At 50.9% G+C, this 26,880-nt stretch overlaps 1 protein-coding gene and 4 pseudogenes across 5 annotated transcripts; 3 read left to right on the plus strand and 2 right to left on the minus strand.

The window, feature by feature from the left end:
- Nucleotides 1-26,277, plus strand: LOC130323576 (uncharacterized). 5 transcript variants are annotated; one of them, XM_056553163.1, is made up of 5 exons: nucleotides 1-223; nucleotides 10,370-10,481; nucleotides 13,144-13,246; nucleotides 23,964-24,018; nucleotides 24,147-26,277. In XM_056553163.1, exons 4-5 carry the CDS (start codon nucleotides 23,983-23,985, stop codon nucleotides 24,918-24,920), a joined length of 810 nt encoding a protein of 269 aa, XP_056409138.1. In that variant the 5' UTR covers nucleotides 1-223; nucleotides 10,370-10,481; nucleotides 13,144-13,246; nucleotides 23,964-23,982; the 3' UTR covers nucleotides 24,921-26,277. The 5 variants fall into 5 exon arrangements, with proteins under 5 accessions (XP_056409138.1, XP_056409137.1, XP_056409136.1 ...); XM_056553162.1 differs by having other exon boundaries at nucleotides 10,340-10,481; nucleotides 13,144-13,214; nucleotides 24,147-26,276; XM_056553161.1 differs by having other exon boundaries at nucleotides 13,144-13,214; nucleotides 24,147-26,276.
- LOC130323581 (U2 spliceosomal RNA) lies at nucleotides 10,494-10,641 on the plus strand (annotated as a pseudogene).
- LOC130323582 (U2 spliceosomal RNA) lies at nucleotides 11,404-11,494 on the minus strand (annotated as a pseudogene).
- Nucleotides 13,316-13,419, plus strand: LOC130323578 (U2 spliceosomal RNA; annotated as a pseudogene).
- LOC130323580 (U2 spliceosomal RNA) lies at nucleotides 20,612-20,764 on the minus strand (annotated as a pseudogene).
- Nucleotides 26,278-26,880: the final 603 nt, after the last annotated feature.

Genomic DNA, 26,880 nt, shown 5'->3' on the forward strand with positions numbered 1-26,880 from the left:
ACAATGGACGGCATCCTCATGCATTGTTACGATCAGGATCTGCTCCGGGTTAACCAGTTAGTGGCTGCTGGCAGCTCGGCCCTGCCAGGCAGCACGGAGCTCCAGACCCCCGGCCCTCCCAATGAGTTAACAACACAGTGCCGCCCTCCCCCACCCTCGGCTGCAGAAACAGCTCATCACTGCGGAGGACCCTTATGGGGAGCGCACCTATGTGTCCTGGGTGGTGAGTGTCAGGACCCCTATAGTACCCCCCCCCCCCCCCCCCCCCCCCCAGAGGACAGCCTGGCGTCCTGCCCCTGTATGTGTGTGACTGCCCTGATGTCCTTACGTGACCCCCAATAGAGCTGTACTGAAAGGTCCATCCACTGGTTATAGGGGAACTACAACTGCCAGAATGCCCTGACAGGACCACTGCTCTGTGCGTGTCATAGACGAGACGGAGAGCGAATCGCCAGTGTTGCTAGGTTACAGGTGGTTGGTCTGTGGTAAATTTACGCAACATTTAGGTTTATGTAATAATCTGTTGTTGGGGACATGAGGCCAGGATGGCGCACTGATCCCCGGAACTAATCACCCACAATCAGGCGCATCGACTGCGTACATGGGGTTGGTCTGTGCAGTAGATGGGAAGTCTAGCCTCACACAGGGCTGTAGATGAGGAGTCTATCCCCACACAGGGCAGTAGATGAGGAGTCTATCCTCACACAGGGCTGTAGATGAGGAGTCTATCCTCACACAGGGCTGTAGATGAGGAGTCTAGCCTCACACAGGGCTGTAGATGAGGAGTCTATCCCCACACAGGGCTGTAGATGAGGAGTCTATCCCCACACAGGGCTGTAGATGAGGAGTCTATCCCCACACAGGGCAGTAGATGAGGAGTCTATCCTCACACAGGGCAGTAGATGGGGAGTCTATCCCCACACAGGGCAGTAGATGAGGAGTCTATCCCCACACAGGGCAGTAGATGAGGAGTCTATCCCCATACAGGGCAGTGGATGAGGAGTCTATCCTCACACAGGGCAGTAGATGGTGAGTCTATCCCCATACAGGGCAGTGGATGAGGAGTCTATCCTCACACAGGGCAGTAGATGGGAAGTCTATCCCCATACAGGGCAGTAGATGAGGAGTCTGTCCTCACACAGGGCTGTAGATGGGGAGTCTATCCCCATACAGGGCAGTGGATGAGGAGTCTATCCTCACACAGGGCAGTAGATGGGAAGTCTATCCTCACACAGGGCTGTAGATGAGGAGTCTATCCCCACACAGGGCAGTGGATGAGGAGTCTATCCCCACACAGGGCAGTGGATGAGGAGTCTATCCCCACACAGGGCAGTAGATGAGGAGTCTATCCCCACACAGGGCAGTAGATGGGGAGTCTAGCCTCACACAGGGCAGTAGATGGGGAGTCTATCCTCACACAGGGCAGTAGATGAGGAGTCTATCCCCACACAGGGCAGTAGATAAGGAGTCTATCCTCACACAGGGCAGTAGATGGGAAGTCTATCCTCACACAGGGCTGTAGACGAGGAGTCTATCCTCACACAGGGCTGTAGATGAGGAGTCTATCCTCACACAGGGCAGTAGATGGGGAGTCTATCCTCACACAGGGCAGTAGATGAGGAGCCTATCCTCACACAGGGCTGTAGATGAGGAGTCTATCCTCACACAGGGCTGTAGATGAGGAGTCTATCCTCACACAGGGCAGTGGATGGGGAGTCTAGCCTCACACAGGGCTGTAGATGAGGAGTCTATCCTCACACAGAGCTGTAGATGAGGAGTCTATCCCCACACAGGGCAGTAGATGAGGAGTCTATCCCCACACAGGGCAGTAGATGAGGAGTCTATCCTCACACAGGGCAGTGGATGGGGAGTCTAGCCTCACACAGGGCAGTAGATGGGGAGTCTATCCCCATACAGGGCAGTGGATGAGGAGTCTATCCCCACACAGGGCAGTGGATGAGGAGTCTATCCCCACACAGGGCAGTAGATGAGGAGTCTATCCCCACACAGGGCAGTAGATGGGGAGTCTATCCTCACACAGGGCAGTAGATGGGGAGTCTAGCCTCACACAGGGCAGTAGATGGGGAGTCTATCCCCATACAGGGCAGTGGATGGGGAGTCTAGCCTCACACAGGGCAGTAGATGGGGAGTCTATCCCCATACAGGGCAGTGGATGAGGAGTCTATCCCCACACAGGGCAGTGGATGGGGAATCTAGCCTCACACAGGGCAGTAGATGGGGAGTCTATCCCCACACAGGGCAGTGGATGGGGAGTCTATCCTCACACAGGGCAGTAGATGGGGAGTCTATCCCCACACAGGGCAGTGGATGGGGAGTCTAGCCTCACACAGGGCAGTAGATGGGGAGTCTATCCCCACACAGGGAAGTAGATGAGGAGTCTATCCTCACACAGGGCAGTAGATGGGGAGTCTATCCCCACACAGGGCAGTGGATGGGGATTCTAGCCTCACACAGGGCAGTAGATGGGGAGTCTATCCCTACACAGGGCAGTAGATGAGGAGTCTATCCTCACACAGGGCAGTAGATGGGGAGTCTATCCCCACACAGGGCAGTAGATGGGGAGTCTATCGTCACACAGGGCAGTAGATGAGGAGTCTATCCTCACACAGGGCAGTAGATGGGGAGTCTATCCTCACACAGGGCAGTAGATGAGGAGTCTATCCCCACACAGGGCAGTAGATGAGGCGTCTATCCTCACACAGGGCAGTAGATGGGGAGTCTATCCCCACACAGGGCAGTAGATGGGGAGTCTATCCTCACACAGGGCAGTAGATGAGGAGTCTATCCTCACACAGGGCAGTAGATGGGGAGTCTATCCTCACACAGGGCAGTAGATGAGGAGTCTATCCCCACACAGGGCAGTAGATGGGGAGTCTATCCTCACACAGGGCAGTAGATAGGAAGTCTATCCTCACACAGGGCAGTAGATGGGGAGTCTATCCTCACACAGGGCAGTAGATGGGGAGTCTATCCTCACACAGGGCAGTAGATGGGGAGTCTATCCCCACACAGGGCAGTAGATGGGGAGTCTATCCTCACACAGGGCAGTAGATGAGGAGTCTATCCTCACACAGGGCAGTAGATGGGGAGTCTATCCTCACACAGGGCAGTAGATGAGGAGTCTATCTCCACACAGGGCAGTAGATGGGGAGTCTATCCTCACACAGGGCAGTAGATAGGAAGTCTATCCTCACACAGGGCAGTAGATGGGGAGTCTATCCTCACACAGGGCAGTAGATGGGGAGTCTATCCTCACACAGGGCAGTAGATGGGGAGTCTATCCTCACACAGGGCAGTAGATGGGGAGTCTATCCCCACACAGGGCAGTAGATGGGGAGTCTATCCCCACACAGGGCAGTAGATGGGGAGTCTAGCCTCACACAGGGCAGTAGATGGGGAGTCTATCCTCACACAGGGCAGTAGATGGGGAGTCTATCCTCACACAGGGCAGTAGATGGGGAGTCTATCCTCACACAGGGCAGTAGATGAGGAGTCTATCCTCACACAGGGCAGTAGATGAGGAGTCTATCCTCACACAGGGCAGTAGATGGGGAGTCTATCCTCACACAGGGCAGTAGATGGGGAGTCTATCCTCACACAGGGCAGTAGATGGGGAGTCTATCCTCACACAGGGCAGTAGATGGGGAGTCTAGCCTCACACAGGGCAGTAGATAGGGAGTCTAGCCTCACACAGGGCAGTAGATGGGGAGTCTATATTCACACAGGGAAGTAGATGGGGAGTCTATCCTCACACAGGGCAGATGGGAAGTCTATCCTCACACAGGGCAGTAGATGGGGAGTCTAGCCTCACACAGGGCAGTAGATTGGGAGTCTATCCTCACACAGGGAAGTAGATGGGGAGTCTATCCTCACACAGGGCAGTAGATGGGAAGTCTATCCTCATACAGGGCAGTAGATGGGAAGTCTATCCTCATACAGGGCAGTAGATGGGAAGTCTATCCTCACACAGGGCAGTAGATGGAGAGTCTATCCTCACACAGGACAGTAGATAATGAGTCTATTGTCACTCAGGGCAGTGGATGGGGAGTCTAGCCTCACACAGGGCAGTAGATAATGAGTCTATCCTCACACAGGGAAGTAGATGGGGAGTCTATCCTCACACAGGGCAGTAGATGGGGAGTCTATCCCCACACAGGGCAGTAGATGGGGAGTCTATCCTCACACAGGGCAGTAGATGAGGAGTCTATCCCCACACAGGGCAGTAGATGAGGAGTCTATCCTCACACAGGGCAGTAGATGGGGAGTCTATCCCCACACAGGGCAGTAGATGGGGAGTCTATCCTCACACAGGGCAGTAGATGAGGAGTCTATCCTCACACAGGGCAGTAGATGGGGAGTCTATCCTCACACAGGGTAGTAGATGAGGAGTCTATCCCCACACAGGGCAGTAGATGGGGAGTCTATCCTCACACAGGGCAGTAGATGGGAAGTCTATCCTCACACAGGGCAGTAGATGGGGAGTCTATCCTCACACAGGGCAGTAGATGGGGAGTCTATCCTCACACAGGGCAGTAGATGGGGAGTCTATCCCCACACAGGGCAGTAGATGGGGAGTCTATCCCCACACAGGGCAGTAGATGGGGAGTCTAGCCTCACACAGGGCAGTAGATGGGGAGTCTATCCTCACACAGGGCAGTAGATGGGGAGTCTAGCCTCACACAGGGCAGTAGATGCGGAGTCTATCCTCACACAGGGCAGTAGATGGGGAGTCTATCCTCACACAGGGCAGTAGATGAGGAGTCTATCCTCACACAGGGCAGTAAATGAGGAGTCTATCCTCACACAGGGCAGTAGATGGGGAGTCTATCCTCACACAGGGCAGTAGATGGGGAGTCTAGCCTCACACAGGGCAGTAGATAGGGAGTCTAGCCTCACACAGGGCAGTAGATGGGGAGTCTATATTCACACAGGGAAGTAGATGGGGAGTCTATCCTCACACAGGACAGTAGATGGGAAGTCTATCCTCACACAGGGCAGTAGATGGGGAGTCTATCCTCACACAGGGCAGTAGATGGGGAGTCTATCCTCACACAGGGCAGTAGATGGGAAGTCTATCCTCACACAGGACAGTACATTGTGAGTCTATCCTCACACAGCACAGTAGATGGTGAGTATATCCTCACACAGGGCAGTAGATGGGGAGTCTATCCTCACACAGGGAAGTAGATCGGGAGTCTATCCTCACACAGGGCAGTAGATGGGAAGTCTATCCTCATACAGGGCAGTAGATGGGAAGTCTATCCTCACACAGGGCAGTAGATGGAGAGTCTATCCTCACACAGGGCAGTAGATAATGAGTCTATCCTCACACAGGGCAGTAGATGAGGAGTCTATCCTCACACAGGGAAGTAGATGGGGAGTCTTTCCTCACACAGGGCAGTAGATGGGGAGTGTATCCTCACACAGGGCTGTAGATGGTGAGTCTATCCTCACATAGGGCTGTAAATGGTGGTTCTATCCTCACATGGGGCTGTAGATGGTGAATCTATCCTCACACAGGGCAGTAGATGGTGAGCCTATCCTCACACAGGACAGTAGATGGTGAGTCTATCCTCACATAGGGCTGTAGATGGTGAATCTATCCTCACACAGGGCAGTAGATGGTGAATCTCACCTCACACAGGGCAGTAGATGGTGAGTTATCCTCACACAGCACAGTAGAAGGTGAGTTATCCTCACACAGCACAGTAGAAGGTGAGTTATCCTCACACAGGACAGTAGATAGGTCAGACTATCCACACAGGGATCATTACGTGGGTCAGGCTATCCTCACAGGGATTAGTACGTGGGTCAGACTATCCCCACAGGGATCAGTAGGAGGGTCAAACTATCCTCACAGGAATCAGTAGGTGGGTCAGACTATCCTCACAGGGATCAGTAGGTGTGTCAGGCTATCCTCACAGGGATCAGAAGGTGTGTAAGACTATCCTCACAGTGATCAGTAGGTGGGTCAGACTATCCTCACAGGGATCAGAAGGTGTGTCAGACTATCCTCACAGGAATCAGTGGGTGGGTCAGATTATCCTCACAGGGATCAGTAGGTGTGTCAGACTATCCTCACAGGAATCAGTAGGTGTGTCAGGCTATCCTCACAGGGATCAGAAGGTGTGTTAGACTATCCTCACAGTGATCAGTAGGTGGGTCAGATTATCCTCACAGGGATCAGAAGGTGTGTCAGACTATCCTCACAGGGATCAGAAGGTGTGTCAGACTATCCTCATAGGGATCAGTAGGTGGGTCAGACTATCCTCACAGGGATCAGAAGGTGTATCAGACTATCCTGACAAGGATCAGCAGGTGTGTCAGACTAACCTCACAGGGATCAGTAGGCGGGTCAGACTATCCTCACAGGGATTAGCAGGTGTGTCAGACTATCCTCACAGGGATCAGTAGGCGGGTCAGACTATCCTTACAGGGATAAGTAGGTGGGCCAGACTTTCGTCACAGGGATCAGTAGGCGGGTCAGACTATCCTCACAGGGATTAGCAGGTGGGTCAGACTATCCTCACACGGATCAGCAGGTGTGTCAGACTATCCTCACAGGGATCAGTAGGCGGGTCAGACTATCCTTACAGGGATAAGTAGGCGGGTGAGACTATCCTCACAGGGATCAGTAGGCAGGTCAGACTATCCTTAGAGGGATAAGTAGGATCAGTAGGTGGGTCAGATTATCCTCACAGGGATCAGCAGGTAGGACAGACAATTGTCACAGGGATCAGCAGGTGGGTCAGACTATCCTCACAGGGATCAGCAGGTACATTTGACCCCCCCCCCATTGACAATGAAATGATCCGTCTTTTTATGGTCGGTTTATAAATGACAAAATAACAAAATAATCCAGAACATTTTATATAAGTTATGAATCGATTGGTACTGGAATAAGTATGTGACCCCTCTGTAAAACAGGACTTAGTCCTTGGTGGTAAAACCCTTGTTGGCGATCACACAGGTCAGATGTCTCTTGTGGTCTCCACCAAGTCAGACGTCTCTTGTGATCTCCACCAGGTCAGACGTCTCTTGTGATCTCCACCAGGTCAGACGTCTCTTGTAGTCTCCACCAAGTCAGACGTCTCTTGTGATCTCCACCAGGTCAGACGTCTCTTGTGATCTCCACCAGGTCAGACGTCTCTTGTAGTCTCCACCAGGTCAGACGTCTCCTTTGGTTTCCATCAGGTCAGACGTCTCTTGTGGTCTCCACCAGGTCAGACGTCCCTTGTGGTCTCCACCAGGTCAGACGTCCCTTGTGGTCTCCTCCAGGTCAGACGTCCCTTGTGGTCTCCACCAGGTCATACGTCTCCTGTGGTCTCCACCAGGTCAGACGTCTCTTGTGATCTCCACCAGGTCAGACGTCCCTTGTGGTCTCCACCAGGTCATACGTCTCCTGTGGTCTCCACCAGGTCAGACGTCTCTTGTGATCTCCACCAGGTCAGACGTCTCTTGTAGTCTCCACCAGGTCAGACGTCTCCTCTGGTTTCCATCAGGTCAGACGTCTCTTGTGGTCTCCACCAGGTCAGACGACCCTTGTGGTCTCCACCAGGTCAGACGTCCCTTGTGGTCTCCACCAGGTCAGAAGTCCCTTGTGGTCTCCACCAGGTCAGAGGTCTCCTGTGGTCTCCACCAGGTCAGACATCCCTTGTAGTCTCCATCAGGTCAGACGTCTCTTGTGGTCTCCACCAGGTCAGACGTCTCTTGTGGTCACCACCAGGTTTCCTCACATCTCCGGAGGGATTCTGTCTCGCTACTCTCAGATCCTCTCCATGACATTAAGGTTTCGGGGCTGATGTTTGACCTTAACTTAACCTTCAGCTCCTCCACAGATTTTCTATAGGATTAAGGTCTGAAGATTGGCGGGGCCACTGCAGGACCTTCTTGGTCTGGTCTCATCTTGGATTTTGTCTCATCTGACCACAACCCAGTTCTCCTCTAAAGCACTCCATCTCCATCAGACGGTCCTGTACATGATCTTTCTCCATCAGACGGTCCTGTACATGATCTTTCTCCATCAGACGGTCCTGTACATGATCTTTCTCCATCAGACGGTCCTGTACATGATCTTTCTCCATCAGACTGTCCTGTACATGATCTTTCTCCATCAGACTGTCCTGTACATGATCTTTCTCCATCAGACGGGCCTGTACATGATCTTTCTCCATCAGACGGTCCTGTACATGATCTTTCTCCATCAGATGGTCCTGTACATGATCTTTCTCCATCAGACGGTCCTGTACATGATCTTTCTCCATCAGACGGTCCTGTACATGATCTTTCTCCATCAGACGGTCCTGTACATGATCTTTCTCCATCAGACGGTCCTGTACATGATCTTTCTCCATCAGACGGGCCTGTACATGATCTTTCTCCATCAGACGGTCCTGTACATGATCTTTCTCCATCAGACGGTCCTGTACATGATCTTTCTCCATCAGATGGTCCTGTACATGATCTTTCTCCATCAGACGGTCCTGTACATGATCTTTCTCCATCAGACGGTCCTGTACATGATCTTTCTCCATCAGACGGTCCTGTACATGATCTTTCTCCATCAGACGGTCCTGTACATGATCTTTCTCCATCAGACGGTCCTGTGCATGATGTTTCTCCATCAGACGGTCCTGTACATGATCTTTCTCCCTCAGACGGTCCTGTACATGATCTTTCTCCATCAGACGGTCCTGTACATGATGTTTCTCCATCAGATGGTCCTGTACATGATGTTTCTCCATCAGACGGTCCTGTACATGATCTTTCTCCATCAGACGGTCCTGTACATGATCTTTCTCCATCAGACGGTCCCGTACATGATCTTTCTCCATCAGACGGTCCCGTACATGATCTTTCTCCATCAGATGGTCCCTTACATGCTCTCTCTCCATCAGATGGTCCTGTACATGATCTTTCTCAATCAGACAGTCCTGTACATGATCTTTCTCCATCAGACGGTACCGTACATGATCTTTCTCCATCAGATGGTCCCGTACATGATCTTTCTCCATCAGATGGTCCCTTACATGATCTTTCTCCATCAGATGGTCCCGTACATGATCTTTTCCCATCAGATGGTCCCTTACATGCTCTCTCTCCATCAGACGGTCCTGTACATGATCTTTCTCAATCAGATGGGCCTGTACATGACCTTTCTCCATCAGACGGGCCAGTATGTGAGCTTTCTTGAGCAGGGGGAAGTTGTGTTACCAAGTGTTTTCTTGGTGACTATGGTCCCAGCTGCCTTGAGATCATTGACAAGATGCTCCCGTGTAGTTCTGGGCCGACTCCTCACCGTTCTCATGACCATTGAAGCTCCACGAGGTGAGATCTTGCATGGAGCCCCCGACCGAGAGAGTTGGAAAGATATTTTGTGTTCATTCCACCAATTGCTGTAAACTTCTCCCTAAGCTCCTTAGTGATGGTCTGGGAGCCCATTCCAGCCTTGTGGAGGTCGCCATCATGTCCTTGACTCTCTCCCTATAAGAGAGTCCTAAAAGAGAGTGCTCCTAATCTCATCACTTCTCGGTCTTTTGGCTAAGATCAAATGTAGTATCTGTTATCAGTTTCATGCCAGTGGCCGGATACACCAGTGTAGGGCTGATGGGGATGGGTGCTGCATGGTAGGGGCTGGTTCTGAGGAATCAGCTCGACGGCTGCCCCGATGTGACCTGTTTCCTTCAGGTCTTGCCATGAGGCTGAGAGGGTCTAGAGCCGAGGTACTTTAGTGCCTCGGGAACTGGTGACCCAGAGGTGCCGAAACTCACTGGGAGTATTGGCTCACTGAGTGGAAGCATGGGCAGCATGAACTCTTCACCTTGTGGCACTCACCTCTTGATTCCCGGCCTTCTGGCTAGGATCGGATACATTTTTTTATAGATCCGGCCGGATGTCCGGGCAGTATACCTGCGCACATTCACTTATTTATTTCTTTTTTTTTGGTCACTGTGTCACTTTTTACGTGTTATGTGTTCACAGGATTGTTAGGATGCGATAGCCCTTCTGGGTGTCCCTCCTAGCGATCTAGGGGAGGTGTATGTGGCAATTTGGTTCCACACCTCCCTGCAATAACCCCGAGTGCTCTTAATCTCAGCTCCTTACCTGTATAACAGACACCTGGGAGCCAGAAATCTTACTCACTGTTAGGGGGTCAAATACTTATTTCACCCAGTAAAATGTAAATCAATTCATAACTCATGTGAAATGGTTTTCTCCAATAAGATTATAGATGGATCAGTTCCTTGTCAGTGCGAATGTACAGAATCAGCAGGGGGCAGAAACTTTTTCCTTCACTGTATTTACCCTCTTGTTATAGGTGACATTTGCCTCCTCTATGTTGTGACAGATTTAGAGAAGAATTTCTCCTTTACTGTAATGTAACCTCAGTGAGGTCTCCGGACATGTCAGAAGTGGGAAGAACCCCCCGGAAAAGTAACAAAGTCAGGATGATTGTCCAGGTAAGTAAATCTAAAGGTTCTCGGCCTTTTGGCTAAGATCAAGTGTAGTATCTGTTCTTATCAGGTGGTCCACTGGTAGGAATGGATGGCTACATGGAGGAGCAGGTGTACCGGGGCGTTCCGCTGCCACATATTTTTATCTAAGAGCCGAGGAACGTTCTCTCGAATCACCCAAAGTGCAAGAAAAAGTGCAAACGTGTTACACAAAAAAAACGTGCACAGAGGATGCGGTCTATCGCTAAGCCTTTCTCCGATAGGAGAGAGGCCCCCCCAACAATCCTTACCCTTCGCCTCCGGACCAAAAGGTACCTGCGAGGTTCCAGGTTCAATGTCCCTTTTCGCCGAAGCTACTAAGGGACCACAAATGCTCCAGGCATCCCCCTTAGCATTAGCCAAGGTATCTGCCCGCATAGCCGATAACAGTAGGTACCCTGCCCATGCAGGAGTACCCGGGGGGTTTGCAGGGAGGTGCGGAACCTAATGGCCCCACACACCTCCCCTAGATCGCCAGGAGGGACACCCAGAAGGGCTACCGCATCCTGACAATTCTGTGGACACAACATGCAAAAACACAGTGACGCAGTGAGACAAAAATAAATAAATAAGTGAATGTGTGCAGATATACTGCCCGGATCTATAAAAATTTCTCTGATCCTAGCCAGAAAGCCGTGAATCAAGAGGTGACTGCAACAAAGGTGCAGAGATCATGGTGACCATGGTTCAACTCAGTGAGTCTATCCTCCCAGTGAGTTTCAGCACCTCGGGGTCACCACTCCCCGAGGCACTAAAGTACCTCGGCTCTAGACCCTCTCAGCCTCATGGCGAGACCCGGAGGAAACAGGTCACATCGGGGCAGCCGTCGAGCTGATTCCTCAGAACCAGCCCCGGAACACCTGCTCCCTACCATGCAGCACCAATCCCCACCAGCTCCACACCGGCGTTGCCTGCCACCGGCAGGAAACTGATAAGAACAAATACTACACTTGATCTTAGCCAAAAGGCCGAGAAGCGAAAACGGCTGCACTGATGTGACCTGTTTCCTCCTGGTCTCGCCATGAGGTTGGGGGTGTTGTGCCTCGGGGAGTGGTGACACTGAGGTGCCCTCCTGGTGGTCTAGGGGAGGTGTGTGTGTGGCCATTCGGTTCCTCACATCCCTACAACCCCTGGGCATCTTAGCTTCAGTCAAGATGCCATCAGTATGCGGCTCCATAGCTGCTACTCTGGTATGCTGGTTAACGCCTAGGTTGAAGCCAGGTGCATTTGTGGCCCCTTAGCAGTTTAGGTGAAAAGGGGCATCGAACTTGGATCCTTGTAGGTGCCTTTTGGCCCGGAGGTGAAGGGTAGGTTTGTTGAGGGGCCTCTCTCATGTTGGAGAAGGGCTTAGCGTTAGACCGCATCCTTTTGTGCACATTTTTTTAGTGTGACACGTTTGCACTTTTTCTTGCACTTTGAATGATAGAGAGCACTTGCCTCGGCTCTAAAAAAAAAAAAAAAAGTTATTCTAAAGGAAGAGATCGACTGATCATCATACACCTACTGATCTCCATACATCTCCTCCTGGTCTCCATACACCTCTTCCTGATCTCCATACACCTCCTCCTGATCTCCATACACCTCCTGATCTCCATACACCTCCTCCTGATCTCCATACACCTCCTGATCTCCATACACCTCCTGATCTCCATACACCTCCTCCTGATCTCCATACACCTCCTCCTGATCTCCATACACCTCCTGATCTCCATACACCTCCTCCTGGTCTCCATACACCTCCTAGTGATCTCCATACACCTCCTCCTGATCTTCATACACCTCCTCCTGATCTCCATACACCTCCTGATCTCCATACACCTCCTCCTGATCTCCATACACCTCCTCCTGATCTCCATACACCTCCTCCTGATCTCTATACACCTCCTGATCTCCATACACCTCCTGATCTCCATACACCTCCTAGTGATCTCCACACACCTCCTCCTGATCTCCATACACCTCCTAGTGATCTCCACACACCTCCTCCTGATCTCCATACACCTCCTCCTGATCTCCATACACCTCCTCCTGATCTCCATACACCTCCTAGTGATCTCCATACACCTCCTCCTGATCTCCATACACCTCCTCCTGATCTCCATACACCTCCTGATCTCCATACACCTCCTCCTGGCCTCCGTACACCTCCTCCTGATCTCCTTACACCTCCTCCTGATCTCCGTACACTTCCTCCTGATCTCCGTACACCTCCTCCTGGTCTCCGTACACCTCCTCCTGGTCTCCGTACACCTCCTGATCTCCATACACCTCCTAGTGATCTCCATACACCATCTCCTGATCTCCATACACCTCCACCTGATCTCTTTACACCTCCACCTGATCTCCATACACCTCCACCTGATCTCCATACACCTCCTCCTGATCTCCATACACTCCTCCTGATCTCCATACACCTCCTCCTGATCTCCATACACCTCCTCCTGATCTCCATACACTCCTCCTGATCTCCATACACCTCCTCCTGATCTCCATACACCTCCTCCTGATCTCCATACACCTCCTCCTGATCTCCATACACCTCCTGATCTCCATACTTCAACTCCTAATCCAGTGAGATTGCCTCTATAGCTTCGGTTTCTATCTCAATTGTAATTCTGTTTTCTTACAGAACTCTGCAGATTCTTTTTCACCTTCACTAGTTCGACTCTCCATTCCAAAAGTGCCTCTGACCAAGAAGAGGTGAGCGCTCTCATTGTGCAGTATAGTCCACAGTAAGTCATATTAAGGGTTGGCAGAAGAGGAGACACTGAGCATCCAGAATAAGATGTGTTCTCAGACTGATCGCTTCTCGGCCGTTTGGCTAAGATCAAGTGTAGTATCTGTTCTTATCAGTTTTCATGCTGGTGGGGATGGGCTGAGGGGGTCTAGAGCCGAGGTACTTTTGTGCCTCGGGGAGTGGTGACCCCGAGGTGCCGAAACTCACTGGGAGTACTGGCTCACTGAGTTGAAGCACGGGCACCATAATCTCTTCACCTTGTGGCACTCACCTCTTGATTCCCGGCCTTCTGGCTAGGATCAGAGAAATTTTTATAGATCCGGCCGGATGTCCGGGCAGTATATCTGCACACATTCACTTATTTCTTTCTTTTTGTCTCACTGAGTCACTTTTTGCGTGTTGTGTGTTCACAGGATTTGTCAGGATGCGGTAGCCCTTCTGGGTGTCCCTCCTGGCAGTCTAGGGGAGGTGTGTGTGGCCATTAGGTTCCGCACCTCCCTGCAAACACCCCGGGTACTCCTTCTTTGGCAGGGTACCTACCGTTATCGGCTCTGCGGGCAGATACCTTGGCTAACGCCAAGGGGATGCCGGGAGCATTTGTGGTCCTCTAGTAGCTTCGGCGAAAAGGGACATCGAACCTGGAACCTCGCAGGTACCTTTTGGTCCGGAGGTGAAGGGTAAGGTTTGTTGGGGGGCCTCTCTCCTATCGGAGAAGGGCTTGCGATAGACCGCATCCTTTGTGCACGTTTTTTTAGTGTAACACGTTTGCACTTTTTCTTGCACTTTGGGTGAAAAAAGGAATAAAAGGAGTGAACGCACTGCACCATTACTCTTCACCTTTGGCACTCACCCTTGGTATCCCGGCCTTCTGGCTAGGATCCGGGAATTTTTTATAGATCCGGCTCGATGACCGGGCAGTATATCTGCACTTATCCACTTATTTATTTTTTGTGTTTTGTCACTGTGCCACTTTTACGTGTTGTTTTGTACACAGGATTGGCAGGATGCTGTAGCCATTCTGGGTGTCCCTCCTGGCGGTCTAGGGGAGGTGTGTGTGGCCATAGATCCTTGTAGGTGCCTTTTGGCCCAGAGGTGAAGGGTAGGTTTGTTGGGGGGCCTCTCTCCTGTTGGAGAAGGGCTTAGTGATAGACCGCATCCTTTGTGCACTTTTTTTAGTGTGACACGCTTTCACTTTTTCTTGCACTTTGGGTGATAGAGAGCACTTGCCTCGGCTCTTTAAAATAAAAGAAAGCACTGCACCACCATTACTCTTCACCTTTGGCACTCACCCTTGGTATCCCAGCCTTCTGGCTAGGATTGGGGACATTTTTGTAGATCCGGCCGGATGACAGGGCAGTATATCTCCACTTCATTCACTTATTTATTTATTTTTTTGTATGTCACTGTGCCATGTTTCGTGCTTTTCTTTGTACGCAGGATGCGGTAGCCCTTCTGGATGTCCCTCCTGGCGGCCTAGGCAAGGTGTGTGTGGCCATTAGGTTCCTCACCTCCCTGCAACCCCTGGGCATCTTAGCTTCGGTCAAGATGCCACCAGTATACGGCTCCTCGGCTGATACCTTGGTTAACACCTAGGTTGAAGCCAGGAGCATTTTCGGCCCCTTAGTAGCTTCAGTGAAAAGAGGCATCGAACCTGGATCCTTGCAGGTTCCTTTTGGCCCGGAGGTGAAGGGTAGTGTTACGCCCAGCGCTCCGGGTCCCTGCTCCTCCCCGGAGCGCTCACAGCGTTCTCCTCTCTGCAGCGCCCCGGTCAGACCCGCTGACCGGGAGCGCTGCACTGACATTCGCAATGGGGATGCGATTCGCATAGCGGGACACGCCCGCTCATGAATCGCATCCCAAGCCACTTACCCGTCCCGGTCCCCGGCTGTCATGTTCTGGCGCGCGCGGCTCCGCTCTCTAGGGCGCGCGCGCCAGCTCTCTAAGATTTAAAGGGCCAGTGCACCAGTGATTGGTGCCTGGCCCAATCAGTCTAATTAGCTTCCACCTGCTCCCTGTCCATATAACCTCACTTCCCCTGCACTTCCTTGCCGGATCTTGTTGCCTTGTGACAGAGAAAGTGTTAGTATTGTCCAAGCCTGTGTTCCAGATCTTCTGCTTTCCACACTGACTACGAACCTTGCCGCCTGCCCCGACCTTCTGCTACGTCTGACCTTGCCTCTAGTCCTTCTGTCCCACGTCTTCTCAGCAGTCAGCGAGGTTGAGTCGTTGCCGGTGGATACGACCTGGTTGCTACCGCCGCAGCAAGACCATCCCACTTTGCGGCGGGCTCTGGTGAAAACCAGTAGCATCCCTAGAACCGGTCCACCGACACGGTCCACGCCAATCTCTCGCTGACACAGTGGATCCACATCCAGCTAGCCGAATCATAACAGTAGATCCGGCCATGGATCCCGCTGAGGTGCCGCTGCCAAGTCTTGCTGACCTATCCATGGTGGTCGCCCAGCAATTGCAGCAAATTGCCCAACAAGGACAGCAGCTGTTGCAGTTGACCGCCACGTTACAGCAACTTCTGCCACTGCTACAGCAGCAACCATCTCCTCCGCCAGCTCCTGCACCTCCTCCGCAGCGACTGGCCGCTCCTAGCCTCCGCTTGTCCCTGCCGGACAAATTTGATGGGGACTCTAGACTCTGCCGTGGCTTCTTGTCTCAATGTTCCCTACATATGGAGATGTTGTCGGACCAATTTCCTACAGAACGGTCTAAGGTGGCGTTCGTAGTGAGTCTTCTGTCTGGAAAGGCCTTGTCTTGGGCCACACCACTCTGGGACCGCAATGATCCTGCCACAGTCCAGTCCTTCTTCGCTGAAGTCCGTAGTGTCTTCGAGGAACCAGCCCGAGCTTCTTCTGCCGAGACTGCCCTGCTGAACCTGGTCCAGGGTAATTCTTCTTTAGGCGAATACGCCATCCAATTTCGTACTCTCGCCTCCGAATTATCTTGGAATAACGAGGCTCTCTGTGCGACCTTGAAAAAAGGCCTATCCAGTAACATCAAGGATGTGCTGGCCGCACGAGAGATTCTTGCCAACCTGCAAGAACTTATCCATTTGGCCACCCGCATTGACATGCGTTTTTCTGAGAGACACCAGGAACTCCGCCAGGAAAAAGACCTTGATCTCTGGGCACCTCTCTCACAGGATCCTTTGCAATCTACCCCTGTGCCTCCCGCCGAGGAGGCTATGCAAGTGGATCGGTCTCGTCTGACCCATGAAGAGAAGACTTGCCGTAGGGATAAAAATTTATGTCTGTACTGCGCCAGTACCGAACATTTCTTGGTGGATTGCCCTATTCGTCCTCCACGTCTGGGAAACGCACACACGCACCCAGCTCATGTGGGAGTGGCGTCTCTTGGTACGAAGTCTGCTTCTACACGTCTCACTGTGCCCGTGCGGATTTCTCCTTCTGCCAACTCCTCCTTCTCAGCCGTGGCCTGCTTGGACTCTGGTGCTTCAGGAAATTTTATTCTGGCCTCTTTGGTGAATAGGTTCTGCATCCCGGTGACCCGTCTCGTCAAGCTGCTCTACATTTCTTCGGTCAACGGAGTGAAGTTGGACTGCACTGTGCGTTACCGCACAGAGCCCTTGCTTATGAGCATTGGACTGCATCACGAGAAAATTGAATTTTTCGTCCTTCCCAACTGCACCTCTGAAGTGCTCCTCGGTCTGCCATGGCTCCTGCATCATTCTCCCACCCTTGACTGGACCACCGGGGAGATCAAGAATTGGGGCCCTGCTTGCCGCAAGAAATGCCTCACGTCTGCTCCCAGTCCTGTCTGTCGGGCCTCAGTGTCTCCCCCTGTGCCTGGTCTCCCCAAGGCCTATCAGGACTGTGCAGTGCCTCCTCATAGCCCCCGTCCTGGTGACACTCTGCCCCGTGACAAGCTTCACCCTCTGCCCCTCCTCCCCATTCCCACTTCTTCCGGATTACCGGCCGCTGATGTAGCTACCCAGGACTGTTTTTTGTTCCGGAAGAGACACCCCCTATGTTCTCTTCTCAGTTAAAGGGACAAGGAGACAAAGAGAGGGGGAGACCCAAGGGGGGGGGGTACTGTTACGCCGAGCGCTCCGGGTCCCTGCTCCTCCCCGGAGCGCTCGCGGCGTTCTCCTCTCTGCAGCGCCCCAGTCAAACCCGCTGACCGGGAGCGCTGCACTGACATTCGCGACGGGGATGCGATTCGCATTGCGGGATGCGCCCGCTCGCGAATCGCATCCCAAGCCACTTACCCGTCCCGGTCCCCGGCTGTCATGTTCTGGCGCGCGTGGCTCCGCTCTCTAGGGCGCGCGCACGCCAGCTCTCTAAGATTTAAAGGGCCAGTGCACCAGTGATTGGTGCCTGGCCCAATCAGTCTAATTAGCTTCCACCTGCTCCCTGTCCATATAACCTCACTTCCCCTGCACTTCCTTGCCGGATCTTGTTGCCTTGTGCCAGAGAAAGCGTTAGTATTGTCCAAGCCTGTGTTCCAGATCTTCTGCTATCCACATTGACTACGAACCTTGCCGCCTGCCCCGACCTTCTGCTATGTCTGACCTTGCCTCTGTCTAGTCCTTCTGTCCCACGTCTTCTCAGCAGTCAGCGCAGTTGAGCCGTTGCCGGTGGATACGACCTGGTTGCTACCGCCGCAGCAAGACCATCCCGCCAGATCAGTACAGGGGGTCAGATCAGTACAGTGGGGACAGATCAGTACAGTGGGACAGATCAGTACAGTGGGACAGATCAGTACAGTGGGGACAGATCAGTACAGTGGGGACAGATCAGTACAGTGGGGACAGATCAGTACAGTGGGGACAGATCAGTACAGTGGGGACAGATCAGTACAGTGGGACAGATCAGTACAGGGGGACAGATCAGTACAGTGGGGACAGATCAGTACAGTGGGACAGATCAGTACAGTGGGACAGATCAGTACAGTGGGGACAGATCAGTACAGGGGGTCAGATCAGTACAGTGGGGACAGATCAGTACAGTGGGACAGATCAGTACAGGGGGTCAGATCAGTACAGTGGGGACAGATCAGTACAGTGGGGACAGATCAGTACAGTGGGGACAGATCAGTACAGTGGGGACAGATCAGTACAGTGGGGACAGATCAGTACAGTGGGGACAGATCAGTACAGTGGGTCAGATCCGCGCTGCTCTATGGAAATACTGAAGAAAAGCGCATCAGTCTCCATTGTCACACACCGCCGTGTACCCGGGGGATGGAAGAGACGCGCTGCTTAGAGATATTACCAGAATAAGCACCAGAGGCCGACACTAGTCAGAGAAAGAAGGGTCCTGGGACAGATGGATCAGCGTTTCAGGTGTTTGGGACAGTGAGCGCAGGCCTCCTGCTGGATTCATCTCACAGTCAGACACCGAGGAGCCTCCATTATGGTCTGCAGAAGACTCCAAGGTGGTGAAGGGATCATGGACTCTAAATGTTACCACAATGCCCCGGTGGACCACATTGTCCATTCTGGGAGCAGTCGTATTGGTTGTGGTCTCGCACTAAAGCGGGAAAACATCCCTCCTGTCTGTGCAGAACATAGGACCGACCACAAGAACATGGTCTGACCTCCCAAGAGTCCCTACTGCTGAGCATCATATCTATGGTCTGGGCAGTGTATGGAGATTACTGAGCGGTGTATGGAGATTACTGGGCGGTGTATGGAAATTACTGAGCGGTGTATGGAGATTACTGAGCGGTGTATGGAGCTTAGTGAGCGGTGTATGGAGCTTAGTGAGCGGTGTATGGAGCTTAGTGAGCGGTGTATGGAGCTTAGTGAGCGGTGTATGGAGCTTAGTGAGCGGTGTATGGAGATTACTGAGCGGTGTATGGAGATTACTGAGCGGTGTATGGAGATTACTGAGCGGTGTATGGAGATTACTGAGTGGTGTATGGAGATTACTGAGCGGTGTATGGAGATTAGTGAGCGGTGTATGGAGTTTAGTGAGCGGTGTATGGAGATTAGTGAGCGGTGTATGGAGATTACTGAGCGGTGTATGGAGATTACTGAGCGGTGTATGGAGATTACTGGGCGGTGTATGGAGATTATTGAGCCGTGTATGGAGATTACTGAGCGGTGTATGCAGATTACTGAGCGGTGTATAGAGATTACTGAGTGGTGTATGGAGATTACTGAGCGGTGTATGGAGATTACTGAGCGGTGTATGGAGATTACTGAGCGGTGTATGGGGATTACTGAGTGGTGTATGGAGATTACTGAGTGGTGTATGGAGATTACTGAGCAGTGTATGGAGATTACTGAGCGGTGTATGGAGATTACTGAGCGGTGTATGGAGATTAGTGATCGGTGTATGCAGATTATTGAGCGGTGTATGGAGTTTAGTGAGCGGTGTATGGAGATTACTGAGCGGTGTATGGAGATTACTGAGCGGTGTATGGAGATTAGTGAGCGGTGTATAGAGATAAGTGAGCCATGTATGGAAATTAGTGAGCGGTGTATGGAGATTATTGAGCCGTGTATGGAGATAAGTGAGCCGTGTATGGAAATTAGTGAGCGGTGTATGGAGATTAGTGAGCGGTGTATGGAGATTATTGAGCCGTGTATGGAGATTACTGAGCGGTGTATGGAGATTAGTGAGCGGTGTATGGAGATTACTGAGCGGTGTATGGAGATTATTTTTTATTTTATTTTTTTTAAAGCCGAGGAACGTGCTCTCGATTCACCCAAAGTGCAAGAAAAAGTGCAAACGTGTTACACTAAAAAAACGTGCACAAAGGATGCGGTCTATCGCAAGCAATTCTCCGATAGGAGAGAGGCCCCCCAACAAACCTTACCCTTCGCCTCCGGACCAAAATGTACCTGCGAGGTTCCAGGTTCGATATCCCTTTTCGCCGAAGCTACTAGGGGACCACAAATGCTCCCGGCATCCCCCTTGGCGTTAGCCAAGGTATCTGCCCGCAGAGCCGATAACGGTAGGTACCCTGCCAAAGCAGGAGTACCCGGGGTGTTTGCAGGGAGGTGCGGAACCTAATGGCCACACACACCTCCCCTAGACCGCCAGGAGGGACACCCAGAAGGGCTACCGCATCCTGACAAATCCTGTGAACACACAACACGCAAAAAGTGACACAGTGAGACAAAAAGAAATAAATAAGTGAATGTGTGCAGATATACTGCCCGGACATCCGGCCGGATCTATAAAAATTTCTCTGATCCTAGCCAGAAGGCCGGGAATCAAGAGGTGAGTGCCACAAGGTGAAGAGATTATGGTTCCCGTGCTTCAACTCAGTGAGTCCATCCTCCCAGTGAGTTTCGGCACCTCGGGGTCACCACTCCCCGAGGCACAAAAGTACCTAGGCTCTAGACCCTCTCAGCCTCATGGCGAGACCCGGAGGGAACAGGTCACATTGGGGCAGCCGTTGAGCTGATTCCTCAGAACCAGCCTCGGAAAGCCCTGGTACACCTGCATCCTCCATGCAGCACCCATCCTCACCAGACTGATAAGAACAGATACTACACTTGATCTTAGCCAAAAGGCCGAGAAGCGATTACTGAGAGATTACTGAGCGGTGTATGGAGATTACTGAGCGGTGTATGGAGATTATTGAGCGGTGTATGGAAATTAGTGAGCGGTATATGGAAATTAGTGAGCGGTGTATGGAGATTACTGGGCGGTGTATGGAGATTAGTGAGCGGTGTATGGAGATTACTGAGCGGTGTATGGAGATTAGTGAGCGGTGTATGGAGATTACTGAGAGGTGTGTCCTAGTTATGGTCTGGGCAGTGTACAGAGATTAGTGAGCGGTGTATGGAGATTAGTGAGCGGTGTATGGAGATTAGTGAGCGGTGTATGGAGATTAGTGAGCGGTGTATGGAGATTAGTGAGCGGTGTATGGAGATTACTGAGCGGTGTATGGAGATTACTGAGCGGTGTATGGAGATTAGTGAGCGGTGTATGGAGATTACTGAGCGGTGTATGGAGATTACTGAGCGGTGTATGGAGATTACTGAGCGGTGTATGGAAATTACTGAGCGGTGTATGGAGATTACTGAGCGGTGTATGGAGATTAGTGAGCGGTGTATGGAGATTAGTGAGCGGTGTATGGAGATTACCGAGCGGTGTATGGAGATTACCAAGCGGTGTATGCAGATTAGTGAGCGGTGTATGCAGATTAGTGAGCGGTGTATGGAGATTACTGAGCGGTGTATGGAGATTAGTGAGCGGTGTATGGAGATTAGTGAGTGGTGTATGAAGATTAGTGAGCGGTGTATGGAGATTACTGAGCGGTGTATGGAGATTACTGAGTGGTGTATGCAGATTACTGAGCGGTGTATGGAGTGTGACGAGATCAATCTCGCCACATTGCATTGGAGAAGCCTGGTTGCCCGCCTGCTGCCTTTGGACTATGGCCCTGGGAGATCGGGCCTTTTAGAAACAGTATTCAGCCATACCAGAGGTTGTCACTCATTCTGGCCCTTTAAATACAGTGGGGTCATTCGGTACTTGCCCTGTGTGAGCGGTGATACCCCAGATAGCTATGCCATGGAGCCCATTCATATAATGAAAGACTACGGGAAAGACTTTAGCTCCATGGCAATTGAACTGTATGTGTGTGGTCTGAGCACCATTCGATAACGTGCGCCCAGACCTAAGCTATCTGGGGATATGTTGCATGTATATGTTTTATGTAGTAATTGTGGCATTGTGGAGTTTTATGTCTTTTTGCAACCATGTGCTCAATGGAGTCTGCCTCTATCCCTGGGAGATAATTGGATTTCTTCGTCCTGGGAGATAATTTGATTTCTTCCCAGTTGTCTGGGGGATAGAGAGGAGGGAGGTATGGGTAAAGTGGGAAGGGCTTATGTTGAAGCCACTGCGATTGGCTACTGTCCACTATGTTTTACAGTCTTCCATCAGGTCCCCCTAGGGGAGTGTCCACCTGGTGGAGACCTGCATAAATACCGGGCAGGTAGCCCCATTAAAGTCAGACCACTGCTTGACCCTCAACACGGAGCCTTGTCTCGTTCTTGGGGGGATTCACTGTATGCTGATAGGGACTGATTGCCAGGAGTGTAAGCCACTTGGGAGCTTTTCCTGTTCGTCCGCTGGCAGCTATTCGTGAGGTTCCAGTTTGGAGTGCTATTTTGTATCCAGTTCAGGAGTTTGGTGTTCTGCAGTAGCTGTGCCTGTGTTTCTGAAAAGGGGATCATTGCCTAAACGGTTTTTAACCCCTTGTGTGCAGCCACGGTCCGTTACATCGAGATTACTGAGCGGTGTATGGAGATTGGTGAGCGGTGTATGGAGATTAGTGAGCGGTGTATGGAGATTAGTGAGCGGTGTATGGAGATTAGTGAGCGGTGTATCGAGATTACTGAGCGGTGTATGGAGATTACTGAGCGGTGTATGGAGATTAGTGAGTGGTGTATGGAGATTACTGAGTGGTGTATGGAGATTACTGAGCGGTGTATGGAGATTACTGAGCGGTATATGGAGATTAGTGAGCGGTGTATGGAGATTACTGAGCGGTGTATGGAGATTACTGAGCGGTATATGGAGATTACTGAGCGGTGTATGGAGATTAGTGAGCGGTGTATGGAGATTACTGAGCGATGTATGGAGATTAGTGAGTGGTGTATGGAGATTACTGAGCGGTGTATGGAGATTACTGAGCGATGTATGGAGATTACTGAGCGATGTATGGAGATTAGTGAGTGGTGTATGGAGATTACTGAGTGGTGTATGGAGATTACTGAGCGGTGTATGGTGATTACTGAGCGGTGTATGGAGATTACTGAGCGGTGTATGGAGATTACTGAGCGGTGTATGGAGATTAGTGAGCGGTGTATGGAGATTACTGAGCGGTATATGGAGATTAGTGAGCGGTGTATGGTGATTACTGAGCGGTGTATGGAGATTACTGAGCGGTGTATGGAGATTACTGAGCGGTGTATGGAGATTACTGAGCGGTATATGGAGATTAGTGAGCGGTGTATGGAGATTACTGAGCGGTGTATGGAGATTACTGAGCGATGTATGGAGATTAGTGAGTGGTGTATGGAGATTAGTGAGCGGTGTATGGAGATTAGTGAGTGGTGTATGGAGATTAGTGAGTGGTGTATGGAGATTACTGAGCGGTGTATGGTGATTAGTGAGTGGTGTATGGAGATTAGTGAGTGGTGTATGGAGATTACTGAGCGATGTATGGAGATTAGTGAGTGGTGTATGGAGATTACTGAGCGATGTATGGAGATTAGTGAGTGGTGTATGGAGATTAGTGAGTGGTGTATGGAGATTACTGAGCGGTGTATGGTGATTACTGAGCGGTGTATGGAGATTACTGAGCGGTGTATGGAGATTACTGAGCGGTGTATGGAGATTAGTGAGCGGTGTATGGAGATTACTGAGCGGTGTATGGAGATTACTGAGCGGTATATGGAGATTAGTGAGCGGTGCATGGAGATTAGTGAGCGGTATATGGAGATTACAGAGCGATGTATGGAGATTAGTGAGTGGTGTATGGAGATTACTGAGCGTTATATGGAGATTACTGAGCGGTATATGGAGATTAGTGAGCGGTATATGGAGATTAGTGAGTGGTGCTGTATAATAGTCAGGGAGTATACAGCTCTGTCAGGTACCTTTGAGGGGATGCACCTCATTATATGTAAACACTTATATCTGCAGTAGATAAGTGTCGGCTGAGAACATGGGCAATGACATCTCATTATTTCTATAATTACTTTACAGCATACACAAAGGAAATCTGATGATGGGTCAACGGACAACTCTGACAAAGAACGAGGTAATTATGGGGGGAGACATCACTAATAGATGATATCAGGAGGACACAGTCTGGATGGATATGTCTACAGACTGATAGTGGCTGCTGGAGAAGATCTCATTTTTCTTATTATGGACCTTTCCTTCTAGGAGATCAGGATTCAAGGCTGTGGGGAGGATGGACTATCATGGCTCCACTCATCATTGAAGAACGAGCCACCTCAGGAGGATGAACTGTGCACCCGGTACCAAAAGAACGAGGTGGCCACTCAGACCCAGCCAGTGTATTGTTTTACCACAGTCGATGAGATGATGGAGTTTCTAAATGGCAGCAGTAGGTGTGAGGAGCAGTGTCTGGAGGACGTCTCCATGGATGGTGACCATGTGGACCAGGCTCTGCCTAACGATAATCACATGAGGACTCTGAAACTGGAAGTGGAGGAAGATGATGAGCAAGCTGTCATCTCACCCCTCTACCCTCCTGTACACTGTTCCCTGACCTCCAGCCCCCCATTCCCTGTTGTCAAACGTCGGAGAAAGCAGCGTTTTCACTGTGACTGGCAAGGAGCCGTGACCACCATCAGTTCCCCCAGTGTTCCTGCTCACGCCATGGAGCTGAGGGTGGATGAAGACCTCGCTATGTCTATTCGTAGACAAGTGGACATTAATAACCCAGGACCTTTTGGCTGGCAGCTGGCAAAACTGTTGTTTTCTGAGGAGGAACTTTACGGGCACAACTTTAATGGCACTGATCAGAAGATGCCCCTGAGCCCAAGACGGGTTCACGCCATACAGCACGCCTTCCATGACTATTTCCCTAAAGATATGGTGGATGAAGCCCTGGCTAAAGGACGCACTGCCATCAACCAGGGGATACGGAACATGTTCTATGTCCGCAACCGCAGAGATGGAGACTTGCCTTGAGATGCCCAACATCAGCCACATAAGGTCCCAGTTATCACTCTGAGACAAACGTGTCAGATCGCAACCAATCACAGCTCAAATTTCCCTTTTCACATTGCTCTTTTAAAATGAAAGGTGAGTTGTGACTGGTTGTGATCTGTGCAAAACATTAACCAGACTGATAAATCCTGGACCAGCATCCAATTGAAACCAGCATCACTTAAAGGGGTACTCCACTGGCCGAACGCTGTTTTTGTGCTGGGGGTGGTCAGCCTTGCCCCTCGTGACATCACTGACACCCCCCCTAAATTCAAGTCTATGGGCCGACCCCCCCCCTGCATCGTGAAAACAGCATTCGGAACATTTACTTCCAAACGCTGGCCATTGGAATACCCCTTTAAGCCAACCCAGTGATACTTTATAACTTTATATTAACATAACCCACCAAACTACACTCCACAGACACATCAGATTAACCCATTGGGGCCTTACTGTGTTTTTTTTACTACATTACACAAACCAAAAATAGCTTTACTGTAATGCAAATTATAAATATATTAAACACATTTAAAATAACATAAGTAATCTATCCATATATACAAAGTTTTTAAGGGCCAACTGCCTCCAAGTAAAGAAACATTGTGGTCGTGACCTCCAAATGTAATGAAGCGAGCTAGATTTACCCTAATCTCTAGAGCAATGCGGCTTGAATTAGAGCTGTCGTAAGGTACCTATGCCTAAAGTAGGCATACCCTATAGAAGAGGAAGTATAAGAGAATGCTTTGAAAATTGGTGGGTAGGGCATGTTATGTATTGTTACATAACATTAACAATATGATGACTTTCCAGAAATAGTGACAGAACCTAAGTATGAGAGAATAACACAGTGATGATATCATTCTTACCTCCTGACACTATCTTTGATGAGGTGTCAAAAACAACAGGTGAGAAGTGCATCCCACCTGAAGGCGTGACAGGTCATGAGAGGTATACAACCGCATGTGTAACGTATGTATATTGTCCTGAAGACATGTCAGAAACAATAGGTGAGCAGTGTGTCCCACCTGAAGGTGTGACAGGTCATGAGAGGTATACAACCGCATGTGTAACGTATGTATATTGTCCTGAAGACATGTCAGAAACAATAGGTGAGCAGTGTGTCCCACCTGAAGGCGTGACAGGTCATGAGAGGTATACAACCGCATATGTAACATGTATATTGTCCTGAAGACATGTCAGAAACAATAGGTGAGCAGTCCGTCTCACCTGAAGGCGTGACAGGTCATGAGAGGTATACAACCGCATATGTAACATGTATATTGTCCTGAAGACATGTCAGACATGTCTGTTCAGACTGCTGTCTCTGATGTGAGTGCTCTGGTGTCTGTTCAGACTGCTGTCTCTGTTGTGAGTGCTCTGGTGTAGGTTCAGACTGCTGTCTCTGATGTGAGTGCTCTGGTGTCTGTTCAGACTGCTGTCTCTGATGTGAGTGCTCTGGTGTCTGTTTAGACTGCTGTCTCTGTTGTGAGTGCTCTGGTGTAGGTTCAGACTGCTGTCTCTGATGTGAGTGCTCTGGTGTCTGTTTAGACTGCTGTCTCTGATGTGAGTGCTCTGGTGTCTGATCAGACTGCTGTCTCTGTGAGTGCTCTGGTGTCTGTTCAGACTGCTGTCTCTGTTGTGAGTGCTCTGGTGTAGGTTCAGACTGCTGTCTCTGATGTGAGTGCTCTGGTGTCTGTTCAGACTGCTGTCTCTGATGTGAGTGCTCTGGTGTCTGTTTAGACTGCTGTCTCTGTTGTGAGTGCTCTGGTGTAGGTTCAGACTGCTGTCTCTGATGTGAGTGCTCTGGTGTAGGTTCAGACTGCTGTCTCTGATGTGAGTGCTCTGGTGTCTGTTTAGACTGCTGTCTCTGTTGTGAGTGCTCTGGTGTAGGTTCAGACTGCTGTCTCTGATGTGAGTGCTCTGGTGTCTGTTTAGACTGCTG

Source organism: Hyla sarda, unplaced genomic scaffold (genome assembly GCF_029499605.1).
Source record: "Hyla sarda isolate aHylSar1 unplaced genomic scaffold, aHylSar1.hap1 scaffold_251, whole genome shotgun sequence".
Lineage (NCBI taxonomy): Eukaryota > Metazoa > Chordata > Amphibia > Anura > Hylidae > Hyla > Hyla sarda.